This window comes from Gavia stellata, chromosome 4 (assembly GCF_030936135.1).
Source record: "Gavia stellata isolate bGavSte3 chromosome 4, bGavSte3.hap2, whole genome shotgun sequence".
NCBI classification, from domain to species: domain Eukaryota; kingdom Metazoa; phylum Chordata; class Aves; order Gaviiformes; family Gaviidae; genus Gavia; species Gavia stellata.
The window spans coordinates 47,278,457-47,297,738 of record NC_082597.1 but is presented as its reverse complement, the minus strand read 5'-3'; the positions used below and the strand labels follow the sequence as shown (position 1 = coordinate 47,297,738).

The following is a 19,282-nucleotide window of genomic DNA, read 5'->3' as shown; positions in this document are numbered from 1 at the left end:
TTTTACATTATATTTTTGTATTTCACACTTGTATTTGAATAGTATTGACAAGCCTCAGGAGCATCTTGTACAAAATCCCACATAATATGTGAAGATATATCTCCTTTCCATATGGAGATTTGAAGACAAAACATACTCATGATTAATTTATTTGTTTTAAAGCAAATAATTAATTTTGTTTGTAAATCTCCTTGACTTCAAACTGGTAGGACTAGAGACTAATCTTAAAATATTACAGAAATAATGAACCTAAATGTCTTTGTTTATTAAACATTGATGCTGTTCTAATCAGATCATGCTGACAATTACATACTTGAATAATCTGAACTCTAAAATGTGACTCAGTCACATGAAGGATTTCACATAGATAAGCATTTACAAGAATAAGTTATAAACATTTATTAATTGCCATTCTACACACTTAAAATAAATAATAAACATAATGCTCAAAAAATATTCCTGTAAAATATAACATTTTTCTAGCTACAAACAGAACTTTTAGCACCAATGGTTATTAAAGCCCAATATTTCTTTTGTTTTTTAGTTCCTTATCTATTTTCCTACATTTGACCATTTAGGATGAAATTTTACATACTGAGTATCTGCCTTTGGCCAATGTTTTCTGAAAGGTCGGTCACTTCTAAGAAAATATGTGAACTATTTTTGTTGCCCTTTGCAGAGGGGACTTGAAGTCGATGAAGTAACAGAGCCTTGCTTTTAGGATCTGTCCAAATTTGGATCAAGTATATACAAGTTGAAGTTTCTACATGATCAGAGGAAACATTCTTGATTTTTTTGGCTATATTCCCTAAAATATCAGTCAGCATGGAAATGCACTTTACCATGATGTTACATGGAGCTAAGCAAGACTATTCCTAAAAATAATGTTGAAGATCATGCTAGGTCAGGGAACGTGAAAGCCTGCTTGTTTCACACTCTTTGTGGCAGATGGAGCTGAGCTACAGGAACCGTGGAGAGGATAAGAACCAAAGCTCCTATAGGAAGGAGACTGAGAGAAGAGGCAGAGGGCTGGAATTAAAACCTGAAAAAGAAATGAGACTGACGTGGAGTTAAGGTGAGAGAAACTAAGGCTATCTTGGCAAACAATACCCTGACGTAGCTGGCACAAGAGACTAGAATGACTTGACAACTAGACTGACACTGAGAGCAGAGAGAAAAAGCGGGGAAGAAGTAAGATGTGAATTGGCAAAGGGGAAATGAGTAAGAATAAAGAGGATGGATTAAGGACCACTAGATGGGTCCTAACTCTCAGAACTTATGTAATTAAAAGAAGTGAAAGATAAGAAAGGCTACAGAGAACAAGTAGATTAAGAGTCTGAACTCAAGATCTACCGAAATAGTATGCTAGGCCAAATTTGGAGGAGATTTAAACTAGGAGATGATGAATCTGAGGAATACTGGCAAGGAATAGCTGGATATAAAAGGGAATAGAGAGAGAGAGGAAAAAGGTAATCAGACAAGGATCTGTGGAAACAAACACAAGACTCAATGGTGACTGTGGAAAGGAAGCCTAAGAGTGAATGGGAGAGGAAGCTTATGCTGGAATAAGAAGTTGGAGGAGCAGAAACAAGAAGTGTTCATAGTAAAAGAAATTATTAGGGAACACAAGTGTGGAAAAATCAGCAATGAAAAAGAGACAAATTAGAAGGAAAAAAACAAGGAAAAAAAGATTGTCTTGGGGGAAAATGCTACAGACATATCTTTGCCATCCAATGCAACAACTCTGTAGTAGCACATTATTAATTTCTGTGCAACAACTTGAGAAATATTTTTGAAGCTACTTGACAAATATCTCTCAGCAAAGGAAACCTAAATTTGTTATTATTTACTCATATCATATGACAGAAATCCTTGTGGTGGGTCTAGTGGTTCCAAGGTTCCAAGTGGGTATCATCTAAGTTACACGTAAGTCAATGTCTCAGGATGGATTTTCTGGGTTTTTTTAACTTGCTTTCTCTTTAAAAAAAACCCAAACAACGTGCCCCCCAAAAACCCAAACCCTACTAAAAGACTATTAGGCTGTAAAATTAAGCACTTTTAAAATTTAGGAATGCTTCTGTGTATCTGTTAAACATAGTTCTTGAATTATTTTCATAATTCAAAACACAGATGGTGAAATTACATGAGATAATGTATCATTTTTCTCTGTAGCCTGCTAAATGTAATGAAAGCAAGTTCTAAGTGCCTTTTAAAACCTGCATTTAGGTCATTTTTAAAATACATAACCTCAAAGTGAATTAAGCAGCATCTTGTAAATTAACATTTTGTAGTCTGTTCAAAAAGATTAGGTATGTTCTGTTCGATAGTTAACTAATACATAGAAAAATATATATGCATCTCCATAATCATTCCACATGGGTCGGAAAGCAGTATCTTTCAGCTGTGTTTAACAAATAGAAAAAAGTTCTGATCCTGCAGAATATGTCATATTTGCATGCATGAGTATTCTCATTATGCAAAATTATACACAGATACTTTCCTGGTCCAGATTTTCTTCTTAATCACACTCGCCACTAGTTGAATTTTTAAAACACTTGGGCATGGAAATCAATGGAATTACATTGATGAGCCAGGCCTACATGTGTGTTTCCATAATTTAAAAAAAAAATAAAATAAAGTTATTAAGATTGCATACTGCAAGAACAGGGAAATACTCAGGTGTTATATCTGTGAATAGAAAAAAAAACAGTAAAAATTTGAAGGTTTTTACATTGTGTGTTAGATGCATGTATCATACTGAAATCTGGCTTACTGGTTTTGATTAAGCCAGGATTTCACCTCAGAAATTCACTGTTACCTTCATGATTTTGTGTTCATTTTTGAGAGAAGCAGATAACATTAAGATAAATAGCTCTCTCTGCACACGTAAGTGGTGACACCTCTGCTGATTTACTTCACTTCCAAACACAGGATTTGTATCTACATTGGAAAGAAATTCATGGTACATACCTGATTTTTCCTAGTTTCATCGTTATAAACTGTTCATTGAATTTTTAATAACATTTCTTGAAGGACTATTGCACTTCTATTGTTACTCAATACAACACCTCCCCAGTTAAGAAAAGAAAATCAGTTAGTGAATTTAAGAAACTCTGAAAGAATGGGAGTTAGACCTACATTGCATCGATTATCTTTATTTTGTGAATTAATCATTCCACCTTTTGACACATCCCTTGATTTTGTCACCATACTGTAACCAGCTTGTTGTTGGCATGGCTGTACCTGTGTATATCCATCTGTAACATTACTCCTTTGTTGACATGGCAGCTTCCAAATAGTTTATCCAGTTCACAAATGAGGAGGAGGCCCTTTCCCTTTCCTAACAGTTAAACATAATGATGCTATCATCCTTTCATCAGCAGATACATAAACATTATACAAGGACGGTATATATCATAATTATTATTTCCGCAGATGGGAAAATTGATGTATATAGATTCAAAATGACATTCCTAATATCAATGAACTGGCTAGTGACAGAACTGGAAAAAAAAGCCCAAACTCTTGAATCTGCAGTCAAATACTTTCTCTCATGTGGATAAAATGTATCCTATCTGCACCATACATTTACCATACACAGAAAAGTAGGTTTTAGTATCTGAGCCTGAACATGAACAAGTTCCTTTGTGCTGTGTATTTTCACATATAGGGCATCAAGTAAAGTTCAGTATACTGAAGAATGTTTAAAATATAATGAAGAGTATTGTACTGTTTTATTAATGTCTAATACAGTGACTTTTCTCACTGATTATTTAAATGAAAGCATCAATGTCAGATGAAAAATTTGGATGTGACACAGTATTAAGATTATGAGCTTTACCTACCTGCACCATAAGTTCGCAGGATATGAGCGAGCTCTTGTTTGGAAGTCATTAAAGAACTTCAAATTCATATAGAGTTGTGCCACTGCTAGATTATTCCATCTCTCTGCACGGCTTTTTGCCTAGGTACCATTCTATTCTAACATGCCTAAGGATTTCCAGACTGAGGCTATTTTGCATCCTTTAGCCTATAACATAGGTTTAATTAGTTTCTAACTGTTTTCCTCTGACCATGTAAATATATGCTATGCATTAATGTATGATGGATTGACAGCTTTTTTTCTGAGGCATATCTTGTATTCTGGTAAGATGTACAGAAGTATCTGCATGGAAGAAATATTATGTTGAAAGGATGTTCAAAACAATATTCATGCTTTTCTACTAGGTATCAAAGCCTAGTAAATTTTAATTACTTCAGAACTGTAGAAACCTTTCTCATGCATTTTATGCCTTCATTTTCTGAGGACAAAAATATTAGTAGTATGGAATCATGTCACTATCTTTTATTGGACAAAATGCTTGTCCACTAACATTCATGTGGTCATATAACCAGATGTGGCTTGCAGAAGAGACAGCTTTATTCCTAAAATTGTGACAGCAGTTGAGATTTCTAAAGTAAACTGGGTTCAGCATTTTGCTGATGATAATAAGTAATTTATACTGTAAATATCCCCTATAAATTTACAGCATTTCTACACATTTCTAAGGAGAAAGCATAAATTTTACCATTATCTTCTAGGAAGTCTACTAAGCAGGTAAATGCCAAGAGATTAAAAGGACTACTAAATAAGTACCTTCATATTTGATCCCATGTTTCTAAGATGCTTCTTACTCAGTTTCTATAACATGGCAAACTTCTAATTGAGATTGCATAAGCAAAAAAAAAAAAGAAAAAAAAAGAATAGAAGCAAGAAGGAAAGAAAAAAAGACCACCGGAAAACCCTCAGTAAAATATGAGTAAAAGCATGAAAAGAGAGCTTAAAAATGAGATGTTTACTGCACACAGGGAGTTTACAAATCCTAAATGAAAGACAGCAGTTACGGAACTAGAATATATAGACAACACTAATGCTAAGGAGAAAGGAGCAGGAAAGCAGGAATTTTTAAAAAAGTGAAGCTGTACCATACAGTGCATAAAACAAAGTTGAAGACTTTCTAAGGACTCTCATTATCAAATGAAAGGAAGGCAAAAAACCCCAGCGTGGTGGTTCTGTCAAGAGGAAAAATAAGAACTGAGAGAAAGATGTAAAAAGGAAAGTGAAATAAATGTTATAGTTTGTTTTTTTTTTTCTTTGAGTTTGAAGTCTTTCCACTGTAAGAAAAGTATTATTAAACTTCATTAATTTAATTTCACTGAATAACAGAATGCTAAAGTTTGAATTTATCTGAGAAATTAAACTGATACATGTTTTGTAGTGGAGATAGTATTTATGGGCCATTTTTTGAACCAGGGGTGATTAAGGAATGACAAGATTCAGGTCTAATTTTTTTTTTTTTTTCTCCTGGAAAGTAGTGTTTTACTGATATCAGAGGCTCCCTGAAGTACTAGAATTCAGGGAACAGAAGAAATAAGAATTCTGGGCAGTATTTTAAATAACAGCTACAGGCACAGCTCCCATTGCATCCCACTTTCAAATTCTGGTGCTTCTGGAAATTGCTGTCAAAAGATTGCAGTTCACAAGACAAGAAGTCCAATGAAAATAAAGTTTAAGATTTGCAGAGAAAAGAAACCCACAAAATTGTGATGATAGGTAGACAATGTAGTTATAGGAGACTCATCTTAAGGTCCAACACTGGTTGGCCAGAATCAGATTAAGGTGATACAATGGAGTTGATGACTGTCATAGCCTACTCACAAACTGGACATTAGTATAAAAAAAATCATCCTGCCTAGCTAGGTATATAAAATTAATTACTTAAGTTTTATTTCTTTCAAAATATTTCTATGCCCACCTTGCAACTTAGTGTTGACTACACTACCAGTGTTCAGGAAAGTATTAAAATAAAAATAACACACCAATATTTATGTAGTTAATAAAAATATCAGTGAGTGTAGGACTGACACTTAAATCTTGCATAACTCTGACTGTAAGCCACTAACCATCATGGCTCATGTATGCGTATTACAGAAAAATGTTACATCAGGGAAAAAGAACTTTTTTTCCTGTCCTTTTTTAGAAAAGCAAGGTAAGTTTATGTGAAACTGAAAGACAGAAAATATAATCAACAAAAAGTCATTTTAACACACATACATACTTTTGCAGCTTATTGACACTAGGTATGACAGAGATTAAGATCTTAGCAATGGTCAGGCAAGAATGGACAAAAAAAAAACCCCACCCAAAAAAACACCTCAAGAAACAGAAAAGAAAAATTAGTTACCAGGGAGCATAAAAAACCCCCTATGATTTATGTTTGAGAACATAATGTACTGGCCACCAATAGAGGCAAGGTCCTAAATTAGGTAGATAACTAATTAGTCTAACTGAACAATTGCTACTCTTTCTTTAGATTTTATATACTTTTTTACTTTTTTTTTTTAATACTGGGTGAACTTCATGCACAGTCAATTTTCCCTTTGAACATATAACATGGAACCACATCAAATACTTTAAATACACAAATGTTTTCCTTAAACTGAGATATACTGTGTCAACAGCATTTCCTTTATTCCTTAATTCATTTTGTTTTGTCAAGGAACAGAATTAAGTTAGTTTAGGATTCATCTACCCCATCCAGCTTTTTCAGAAAAAAGTAGTAATTTGGGTGATAAAAAACTTAAAATTCTTTAACCAGGAATTCTAAGAACCTACCTTTGGAAAATAAGATCTACAAAAAGTACATCAAAGTTGGACAGTTCCCCAAAATATTTCTGAAAATCTTGACTTAGTCTTTCTAAAAAAACCTCTGAATTAAAGGATAATAACTTTGAAGCACTGTATGTTTTGTCTTTACAAAAACATGATCATTCATGTACTGTCATGTCCCTGTAGTATATAAAATGCATTTTATTTCAGTATCATATATATTTGAGGGTTTTTTGAGTAAATATACCTAAAACTCATTTATCCAGCCCTGAGGATCTCAACAATTTATTGATATAATTACTGAACTACAAGTTATAGATAAGAAACATATATGATACCCCCAACTAATGTCTCTGTTATATACTAACACCTCTCTCATTTGTATAGCACAGTTTGCAGAAGACTTCCTACGAATAATTAAAAAGAATTCTGAGTAACAATCAGGATTATGGATGCTGCAAAGTGAACTTAGTAACATTTTATTAATTAAACCTTGTCAAACCATTGAGGTTGAATTGTCCTGAAAAAATGGTACAAGAACTTTATTTAACAATTTATTCAAATGGCAGCACCTCTAAGGTCACAGGATCTTTTCTAAGCTCTTCTGTAATACAAGTGCAGGCTAACTCAAAAGGAATACACCCACTAAATCACTAAAATAGTTGCTACGCTTCTTCATTAAGTATTTCAGAAAGCAAAACCAAGAAAGACAATACAAGAGGAAAGTACTTTATAATGAATACATTATAAATAAAGGGAAATTTCTAATGTTTTCAGGTTAAGGATACCACAGGGCTCATAATTTATATTTGATCATTGAAAAGCAACAGTCTTTGGCGAACAGAACTAATATAATAAACATGTTTATATACTGCATATAAATTGTACAAAGATAATAGTATTTTCTGGTTTTATGTATAACTTGCATTACAATTTCATCTATCATCACTGTTTAATTTCTTAAATCCATGATGAAAAAATTGATATAGATGCACATACAGAAACATATGTAGAAAGACATAAGACCTGGGCCTTTTGTCCTTAGTTCCTGGACTACTGAAAGGAGAATGAATAAGTAATTGTGCTGTAGTAGATGTGTATTTTATGAAAATACATATATATTACCACACTGTAAACTGTCTGTCTGTCTCTCATACTTATGACTCTGCCAGTTGATTGCTTTTTCCTGCTCCTTTCCTAGTCTCTTCTTTTGAAGGTATACTACAATGACACTTTTTATCTTTACTGTTCCCAAGCTCATAACATAGGCAAGTTCTACATGCCTGTCTTTGTCGAAAGAGCTTATTATTTATTTTTCTGGATGGCGATATAGTGTAGGTTACAATCTAGAGAGCAGTTATACATTAATATGAATGCAGTGTGTACTATTTAACTCAATTATTCATGATATGCACATATTTTATTCTGGATATATGAATACAATGATAATTTTGCCATTGATATCAGCAGCTTAGACTTGTCTCACCTAAATTCAGGATCTTAGCAGTTAGGAATCTCATCTAATTTAAATCGTGGGCCTTCATCGCTAGCCCATGGAGAGAAACAGGAAAACTCAGGACACAATTCATTCTTTTCTAAGATGGCAGGCAGAGAGAAAGAATCATGTTCTTTCTCCATGGATGCAATTAACTTAGACTAGCATGATAAATTTTATCTAATCTAATTTTAGGAACAGAAATCAAGTGAATAAGCATGGACAAATTGTACTCACTGTTATTTTTTGCCTGTGGTGGACTAATATAATGTAAATAAATCTTTATTCTAAAGCCTTTACAAAGTATGTCACAAAAATAGAGATATCAAGTATTTTTACATGTTTTCCTTGAATATTAATTTGTTTTTCATTGAAAGTGAAAAGTCACTATATATGAAAACAATCAAAAAAGAAAATCCAGCAATTACATATAATTTGCGAAATAACCTGATTTCTATTTTGACATAAAGCATTTCAAGAAACTTCACTACTTAAGCACTTTTAGGAATTTCAATAATTTTGCCAAAGTTATTTAATACTACTTATATTTTCTGTAACGTACATTTTTGGGGTTTGCAGTTCTATTTATTTGGAAAAGATAATGTACACAAATGACAAAAAATAGTATGTCATATTATTAGAAATATATCAATATTTTCTTCAGTTATATTACACAAAATAAACCATGAAACTTAAAATGCTACTATTTTATGACTTTTGAGTATTTTTTTTTTCATTTTTTCCTATATATAGATTATTTTGTTAATTTGTATGGTATTAGACTGGTAAAATATAAGGCTTTAAAAGGATCCTCTGCCACTGAGCTATAGTAAGGTCAGTAGGGTGCATATACTACAGCATAAGTGGTAATCAACATGACAGAAATGTGTGGCTTGATTAGGATATGTGTTCTGGCATACAGTTAACAAAACATGTATTTTTCAAACCTTTTTTGGAAAAAAAAAAGAGAACATTAAAAAAACCCACTCTGTTTTATAATTTAGAGAAAAGAAAATCTTTTAAGAACTCAATCATCAGAAGACCTAGCATACGTCACAGGGAACTTCCCAGGGGTTAAAATCACAAGAGGAAAGTCTATTGATATTAATGACGCAGTTTTCAAACAGAATTGTAGAAAACATATGAAAAGGTTTTAGGTAAGAAAGAAACAGAAAGATAAGTAGCATGTGTTATTAGGAATTCCAAGCATGCTCAGCTCCACCTAGCATTTTAAAGTGATCTTTAAAACTGATATTGAAAAAAAACATAACTTACTTGAAGATCTTGCTGAGTGTTTGTGTGGCTGCTTATTTTTTTCTCTGTTCTCAGTCAAAGCACTTCCACTGGCCATGGAAACAAGGTCTAAATCCGTGTCTTCTCTGCTTACAGGGCTTGCCTGGAAGCAGTGGGAGAGAATGTACACAATCATGAAACAAAATATAACATTTTCTGAATGCAGCTCACATTACCCCAAATAAACAAACAGGGTCTGTCAAACAACCTTCTTCAAAATGATACCACAATCCTTTATTGTTGCCTAGGCTGAACAAATGCACTATGTCAAAGCATTTTTGTAAATAAGAGCCGATCTTAAAATTGTGGTTTGCGATCTGAGTCAGTGCAACAACAAAAGAAAACATTTTAGTACAGTAATTTTGAAGAAAATCAATCTTGCAGATGGCTGATGAAACCTTAAACAGCTTAAGATCATTTACTGACCAGTCTATAATTTAAGTTACAGTTGAATGTCAGAGATGTCATATTGGATTATTTTCTGCAATATTTATGTTTTATCCAGGACACGTATCAGTTCAATCAGTCAAGGGCCCAGTAAGTAATTTAATCTTTTAGTTTTTTGCTAATTAACCATAACCATCAGACAGCATTTTAATTATATTTTAGGTAAGCATATTATATTAATTATAAACTTCTGGTGGTGGTACATTTTGGCATGAGGCAATGTACCTGCATATAAATATGGCAAAATAGAAATGAAAATAGTATTTCATTTTAGCAATGGGTCCTTGTTTTGGGAACATGTAGGGCAAAGGTTAAAAATACTAACTTGGAAGATACCACACGCTGTAACTGGTAGATTGTTACTTTTGCAGAAATGACCTCACATGTACTCAGCAAGAACTCCCTTTCCTTGAAATGAAAAGCTGTTCAATATCAAAAGCAGCCATCTAACAATACTGTTGACTAGATACTGAGGGCCAGTGACAATGATGGGGAAAAATCAGACACTGCAGAAGAGCAATCTACAAAATCCCCAGTGTACAGCCAGTCAGCTGGAAGTACTGAACATAAGGACATACTTAAATTTTCTAGTCTCTGGACATTCAGAAGGGGAGTCCAGGAGGCAGATTAAGCCATTCCTCTATCTGGGCTGAAAAGCCCCAGATCCTTTCAGAAGCTAGGTGTCTAACTGAGTAGAGTCCTTTTTTTATAAAAACAAACAAATAAACAACAAAAAAGGAAATCCTATGTTAGTGGTAATGTCACCGAAATTTTGCATAATATCGTAGTAGCTAGACTGCCTGATGAGGAATTGAGAGACTGGGTGTCAACTCCTTCCTCAGAGGGCTGAAGCCTGCAGCTCCCTTTTTCTCAGGAAAATGCCATTACTATAAAGTTGTAGGCTATTCTGGAGCAGACGATCTCCAGACTTCCTGTTCAAACCAGCTCACTGTACCAAGATCAGCATTGCACCAATGCAGACAGGCTTTGTAGTCCAGTCTAACTTAGAGAACTCAGATGAAATGGAGACCTGTTTCATTTCTTTGTCTTTACTCAGTCACTGTTTAATGTAAAATTCATTAAAAAGTTCATGCATTTTCAAACCAACAACTGCAAAGATAGAGATTTTACGCTCTTCCTTAGTGACTGTGTATCATTTGTGTCAGCACAGAAAGTTTATCCCTTGTTTTCTGATGCTTGCCTTTTATATGTTTAATGACCATGATTTTAAAGTTTTACTTTGCACAGGTAGCAGTCTGTATTATTGCTGTTAACAGCAATATTTTATTTTCTCTTCCATAGCAGTGTCAAGAAACTTTGAAAAGAGTAACAGTTTTATCCTGCCAACTCTTTATATTTTTAGCCTTAATATTTACAGTTGCTTTAAGCTTTTAAGAGCTCTGTATGTTCAAAATCTTTAAATAGAAAGCTTTTAGTCTTTCCTTAGAAGAAATAATGCAATCATTCTGATGCTCAGAGAGATTCAGACTAATGGAATTTATTGTTCTTATTTCCATCTAAACTGTTTCAACACACAGCAGAAGTTTTCTGATGTCCCAATTCCCAAAGATCCAGGAGGCCACAGTATTTCAAACAACTAACCTTTCCACGAAATTATCCAATCCCTATCATCATAGACTCTGAGGCTTCATCATCTTGCAGACAACAATACTCAGTGTTATGTGCTAGATTTTAATAGGACTGTCTGGCTCTCTGATGTAAGGTATTTGTTATTTTCTTTCAAATAAAGATAAGTATTTTCACCCCCAATTACAGTCAGAGTAATATTTAAGGTTGTATTAATCACTGGAGCAAACTTAATTTCAGGTTTGTAAAGAACTTGATTGAAAGTCCTCTGAAGCTAATTAAAACCTTCCCTTTTACATTTATAGCTTAGAGCCAAAAATTTGGAAGAAATTTAAGATACTGGTACACTTTTCCACAGAGTGCAGTATTGGACTTCCATCTGTAGTGATCACCATATTTAACTCTTCAGATTTTTTGCCCTTAGTTTTATTACTACAAACCTTTTTTTTTCCAATTAATTGGAAATCAATTTCAATGAGGAGGAATATTTGCCTTGAATACAGCTCTGCATCTGAATATTTGTCTGTTCTTATGTTAAATTTTCAAGATATTCTGTAACTTTCTGAGGTAAAAAGTGCTTTTAAATGATTTGGAGATACTGATTAATAGTGAAGTGGTTAACCATGCAGGTAATTTAGACTACATACAAAGGTCAATCAGGAAGTCTATCCTACTTATCATTCAGCAAAATCATATTAATTTCAAGTGCCCAGTTTAAACTGTAAGTCAGCATGCCTTCCTAAGCACTTATGTAGTAGTAGTAGTAGCAAGCAAAATCATCAAAATTATCAAGATTAACATAGTAAGGTCTTAGATTTACTGCAGGTTACTACATAGGATTTATTCCCCAATGAGAAGGGCTAAGGCTTTATTGTTAATATGCAACCATTGAAATACCATTTTGTATCCATGAAAAAGAATGTCTTAAATTCTTGGAATGTGCAGAAATATCAGTTAGAAAATTATATTAATCTAGCACTTTCAGAATGCAGGCTTATGTAACACATAAAAATTAGGGATCCTGTTACACACCAGGAAACTTTATGATCGAGCATATGACATATGAATAAACTACTGGAAATGCCCAGGAATGCTTTCCTCTTCTAATTATATATTTTTTTAAATGTATATTTTCCTCTTTCTTTCAGTTTACCAGAACTTTTTAATTTTTGATAATGATTGCAGCTAAGTGTTAACTTCATTTTTGTCATGATTTCATAGCTTTTAACTGAGTTACTACGCAAAAGCATTAGGAGTATGTTCACATTTCACATTTCAACCTTTAAAAGTTAAGAGAACCCATATAAATTTTAAAACCATAATTCTCCAGCCGTCTATGTGTACTAACCACAACATTATTTCATTGCCTATATAGTACTGCTTTCTGCATTAGAGATACATTTTATTCCTTTTTCTATTTTTTGACCTTTTATTGCATTTTTCTCTGTATTTCATTCATGTGGAACAGCTATGTAATTATGTGGCACAGACTGTGACAATCCCATAACATTGCCAGTTATGCGGGCACACCACATAATACTGTTGTGGGATTGCAGCAGTATTTTGTGGACAGAACTGCTTACTGTAAATAAGACACAATCTACCTATGTGCACATATGCTTACCGATGATTACATAATGTGTAATTTAGATAACATTATTAGATTATGATTTGCTCAAATTAGAGCAATTACTGTTTTAGACTTTACCTAACAAATAACTATTAGTGCTGCTGCAAGCAAAACCCATCACAACGGTCGCCTGGTTCATGATTTCAGCCGCTAAACTTTAACAGCAACCTAAGAATTGGACACACTCCACACCAGAGAAAAATCTTTGGCAAAATCTGACTTAAAGTAAATAGTAATAGCAGCATCTAAGTCTTGAAAGCATTTTTTAAACAGTGAATTTCAGAAGAGTTTATGGAAGCGTTTCCAAAACATGCATATTGCATAGGTGGTGAAGATAAGGAAGACAGAGGTTAGAAAGGGCCAAGATTGCTCAGAGTACAGAATGAGGCATATGCCACATTATCTAACTGGGACACAATTTTTATGCAACATTTTACATTACGTATATGAATGTAAGACTAATTCTCTATAGTTCGTAAGTTTTTGCCCCATTTTTTTTAAGCCCCACATAATTATATCAACAAGAATATTGTTAATTTGGCAATAAAATGTAAAGCGTGTGTGTATAGTATAAATTGGCCTGTAGGCATCATAACACTGCCCACTATCAAAGGAACTTTTGGGTATCTCTGACACTGAGTCTTTTCATTGTGTAAACCTTCAGATTGTTAAATTGCTCATGTTCCCCCTCCTGCCAACCTACAGAACTACCCATTTCAGGAAAGACGATTTTTTTTTAAATGCTGCAAAGAAAGGAAAGACTCATGAAAAGAGTAGAGGACATTTTATGATGTAAAAAACTGTAGAAGAGAAATTGTAGGAATAAGTCTGATTTTACACACTGTTTTTAATAATGTCACTGTGTTAATATACTAGTCCAACCTACTGTATTTTAATAAATGACACTGGGCATATTAGAATGATTTAGGTATGTGACTTACAGAATTCAAGAACATTTAAACTTGCCTGATCGACAAGAATACATGTTTTCAGTCAATAATGTAATTAGTGCTGAAGCATATTTAATTTTTTTTTAACTTTTTTTTTTAAAAGGTTTATTTAGAAGCTTTAAGGAACACACAGTAGCATCTGGTGTCTTAAAAACAAAACCAATATCAGATTATGAAACTCAAACCCTATGTACACACATGGGTTCTTGTGCTCAAACATTTTCTTCTGATCTCCATCAATGGGCGACTTGATTGCCAAATAAAGACAACATTAAAGAATTATATTCAATCAAAAAAATTTCCTGGTTGTTTTTACACCAAGTATGCATTTGAAAACACCATCAAGGCATAGCTGAATTCTGCAAAATCCCACAAGGAAACAAGTTCTTACCACAAGTTGTACTCGTTTACTGTCACGTATTGCAGGATCTAACTCAGGCAAAAAACGACAGCTGGGAAAAATGTAGAATAGAAATTTCAATAAATCCCACTGTGCTGGGTTCACTAAAATACCTTCACAGAATCTTTTCCTGGAAACACTCCTGCTTAAGCAGAAATGATAGTATTTAAAATAATTCCGTAGTTAAGATGTATCAGAATAATTAATGTTAATTGATAATGTTAAAGTATCAGGGTAATCATTATTAAAATATTTGTACTTAACATTAAAATCAAGAAGTTATTAACAACTAATATTGTTTGTTCCTATGATAGAATACTAATTTAAAATTATAAATGTCAATAAATGCAACCATGCATGAATTTTTGCATGTATTGACATAAATTATAGCCAAAGCAGTTGTCACATTACTTTACATAGCAATAAAATTGCTTTCAGTTACATAAATATATCAGCTGTTCTAAACAGTCTACCAGTGATGTTCCAATGGAGATCAGTGGGACTTTTACCACATTCAAAAATGATATCATAAACTTAAAAAATGTCAGTACAAATACTAGTGCATAGCACAGACCTGTAGAGGTAACATAATAAAAAAATTCTTTTATAAATTTCCATGTCTTCTTACTTTCAAACATCATTACATGTTCTGTTCCAGTGTTTTCATTCAAATTAAAAGTCATGACAGTTATCTTAAACAAACACTCGGAGTGTTTCACTATTATGGAACATGACTGACATAAATACTTTCTAAGGAATATGTGCTGCATGTACCTCCTACACTCATTGATACAATTTAGAAATGTGGAATATTTTTCCATACAAAACATAACAATATGCAGTCCATTTCATTACAAATTAAATAAATTTTTAATGAAAATAAAGTTAAAATGCTTACAATAAATCCACTGGCTGCCTACTGACACCTTGTTTGGTTTTATTAGAGGTCCTTGGCATTGTGTCTACTAATGACTTCACTAAGATATCAATGGGTTATATTGAATTTATGACCAAAATATACTTACTATGTCTTCATGTCAGTTTAGGGAAGGAGATTAACCTTTTCTTTAACTGTATTGATATTTTACCTGTTTCATAACCAAAACTAAATATAGAAGGAACATGTTTACAACATTTTACTAAAGTACACGATGAAGATGTAAAAGTTGGGTTTATGTTTTGAAGACAAAATATAAACACATCCCTATCTAGTTAATACGTGGGTTTTTACTTCCTTAATCAAATCTAACAATATAAGTAATGCTACAGTTGATCAAATTACATAAAAGCATAATATATACCAATAAAGTTATAAAATATGTGATGACAAAGCACTTTTTTCTATACTCTTTACAATATAAAACCCACTGCATTGCTAGCATAAAGCTATGTAGCTATTTATCATAAGATTCTGCACTGTGTATTATTTCACTATCACTGTGGAAGAAGTATCTGTGCAATGACTACTAAACCAATTCTAAAGGGTACCATGTTTGGGACCCAGAAACACGGTGTACTGTCTGCTAGCTACAAAGTCATGTTTGTTTTAGAACTATTAACCTAGGTTTCACTTTACAAGATAAATTTAAAATTAAAAAAAATCTAATTTAAAGGCAATGACCTCACCACTTCATATTTTTGGAACTGGCTGCTTCATAATCCAAAAGCTGTGTATGAAGCCATTGGTATGTAAAGTCTTTTCTCCTTTGTAATTTCTCTTCTAAAGTAGTATCCAGCTGAGAAAATTCTTCTTTTTTACCTGGGGAGGAAAAAAGATACTCCTGTCTTTCATCATTATTTTAAAATACCATTTTTTTAATATTCCCCAGATAAACTTTGAGCATATTGTCTTTTACAAAAGAGAAAAGGCAATTACTTCCTTTCCTTGCAGAGAGTCCAACTAACTTGAATTTCTTCAGATATATTTAAGAAATACTTTTAAATTAATTTTGAATTTTATGGTTTATTTTATCTTTTGGGGTTAAATATTGGCCTTCTGAATAAATTTATTTTTATTGGGAAATAAGAATCTTCTTTATCCTGAAATATGTATGGAAATATACATAAATTGCTTGTCACAGCACCTGTGAATGTTGCTTACTGTGCTAGCTCTATGCTTAAAAATACACATTCATGTATATTTATATTTACCAATCTATAAGGTAGAAAAATCACCATTATATGCAAGAGTGGGCACATAGCAATCTTATTCCTCTGATCTATCTTTTACCGATACGATTTATTAAGACACGTTAATGGCACTTTCTGATATTGGATTTCAAAGCAATCGCATAGGTAAATGACATTATTCTTCACAAATTACAACCTACTTTTGGATCACAAAAGACACCCAAAGACAGAGAATAAAATAGCAACTTTATGAAAAAAAGCTGTACAGTTCTGGAGCTCTTTCAGTTTTTGGGACCATTCTGGTGAATACCAGATACATTTTGAAGCATAAGGAAGAGGATGACAGAATTAGAAGAGCCTGCAGAGGAAGCATCATTGTTGCATGGGGACATGCATGGATTAGAGTGACTTTTTATTTTCTGTCCTTATACATCAACTTTATAGGTTATGTCTTTTTGGCACCTTTGTCTCAGGGCTTTTATGAGGCATCAGAAAACTTTTCTTTTTCTGTACAAAACTGTTTTGTTTTTCTTTATAATCTCATTTCAGATGACAATGAGTTATCTTCCCTCTTGCTGATTATTCCTTTTTTTCCTTTCAAAGATTTTTCTTTCTCTCAGTGATACATAAATTCAGCAGCTACTAGAAGTGACTTAGTAAACTGTAGGAGCATATCCGTCCTTTTGCATTTGAACCAGCAAAGAACATTGGTCACTCCAATTTGTATCAAGTCTATTTGCCCACTATGAATTATTTCATTCTCAATAACTGTAAAAAGGGGGGGCAGTGGGGGATGTCAAAACTGCCTTTGAGGTGAACAGTTTCCTCATATTTTAAGCCTTAGTTTTCATTCATGGTTTGACAACATAAACTGAAGTTAGAAGCTATTCACCAACTCACTTTTGTAAGAGGTTTGCTACATTACCTGTAGTATTTTTTAAACTTTTACTTCTGTAAAAATTATAATTTACTTTGCATAAACTGCCAAATGTAGTTCCTCACTTGCATTTTACCTGGTTTTACAGTGAGCTCATTGCTTTCACCTTTTAGCTGTAAGGGAATATTGTTAAACTATCATAGCTTCTTATTTCATAGTCTGAAATACAAATGTCTTTTGGTTATGCTCTCCATTCATCTTGGTACAGAGAATCTCTATTCAAACCAAATCCATTCCCTAGGCTGAACGTGTTCAATTGCCAAACCTATAATTAACCTATTAAAATTAGGCAAGGAGCTGGTCTAGAATATGAAGTCATATATGTCTTGCTGGTGACTCACAGACTAGAACTTAGGCAGAAGAATTTATCCTCAGTTGAGGTAAAGAACTCTCATTTATCTCCTTAGGAAGACAGAAAATGAAAAGGTTGAATGGAGAGTCACTGTATCTACCCAAATGAGGTTGTGAGGGCTGACTAAAAAGATCAAGCAGTGAACTGCTCAATCAGTGCCAAATATTAAAATATAAAGAGTCCTAACTACAGAGTTCATCACCTTCCTTGATTAAAGTGGGAGCCACTTCTTCTTTTCTAAGTTTATAACATTGCCTTCCCCTGTTCCTGGTTCAGGAGTACAGCTTTCTGATGTTTAAATTTTGAAAATGTATAGGTTCCAAGCCTACAACTACATTGGTACCCTTATAGCTCTCCAGATGAAGAAGATGCTGATTTATAACAGCAGTAAGAAACATTCTGCATGACTTCATAAGAGCAGTCCTGGAGATTGAGCCTTCTGCTTTTCAGCATATGTTCTCCAATGAGGAATAATTCCCCCAGACATTATCTTTAGGTTTTTTCTTATCTGTATTTACAGAAAAGTTAGTCCAGTATTACCATCTTTCTCAGGAGAATTACTTCTTCCTATTAAAAAGATCAGTATTATTTATGCATTTACTAAAATGTTTTTTACCTTTTCCTCCATTAAAAGGGAAATCTATGTAGGGATTTAACATGAGTATTAAAAGTTCATGTCTGAGTTTGTGTGTCATTGATGGTCAAAAGAAGATGCACATACAATAAGCTATGACAAAACTTACAAAAAAGTGAATACTTTTAACTTGGCAAGTTATTTTTCCAAAATGATTGTTAATAATTTGCCTTACTCGCAGTCTGAATTTTTGACTGAATTATGTTTGAAACACAACTGGTTTTGTTTAATAAAATTTTATTTTATTTTAAATTTATTTTTATTTATTTTTGCATGTCAATTATTGAAATATTATTGAAAGAAGAAAGTGACCAAGATAAAAGTGCACAAAATAGGGTTTTTGTTCTTAAAATTATATATGCTATTAAATATTCCTGTTCCATATTAGTGTTAATAGCGGCTTTTTTTTCTCAAATGAGCAGACACTGTTCAATAATTTAATAATGCTGCAGAAAACTGTATTCGATTTTCTTATTTGGAACATACTCATATTCTTACTTTTTAATAGTAACACCTCTCTTTTTAATTCTTACGAAAAAATACTCTGTTATGAATTAAAACACAGCATTACCACTTTTCTATTCCACTTATGAACATCATGTGTTTGAGGATCTGGTGTATCAGTATCATTAACATGCATTTGCTTGATAGCTTTCTTAAATTAGGGCTCTGGGTTTTTTAAAAACCTGGACCTGATTTTGTAGAAGTACTAACACTCACAAATTCCACAGAAGTTCCAAAGAGCTGTAAGCATTCTGCATCTTTGAAATGGATCAGA

The 19,282-nt window shown here is 33.0% G+C and overlaps 1 protein-coding gene across 1 annotated transcript in view; it reads right to left on the bottom strand.

Annotated features, from left to right (window-relative positions):
- LRRIQ1 (leucine rich repeats and IQ motif containing 1) overlaps positions 1 to 19,282 on the bottom strand; it is a 111,626-nt gene that overhangs the window by 5,791 nt on the left and 86,553 nt on the right. Inside the window, 3 exon segments of the mRNA XM_059817104.1 lie at positions 9,420 to 9,540; positions 14,443 to 14,503; positions 16,078 to 16,210. Of these exon segments, the coding sequence (XP_059673087.1) occupies positions 9,420 to 9,540; positions 14,443 to 14,503; positions 16,078 to 16,210 (315 nt within the window).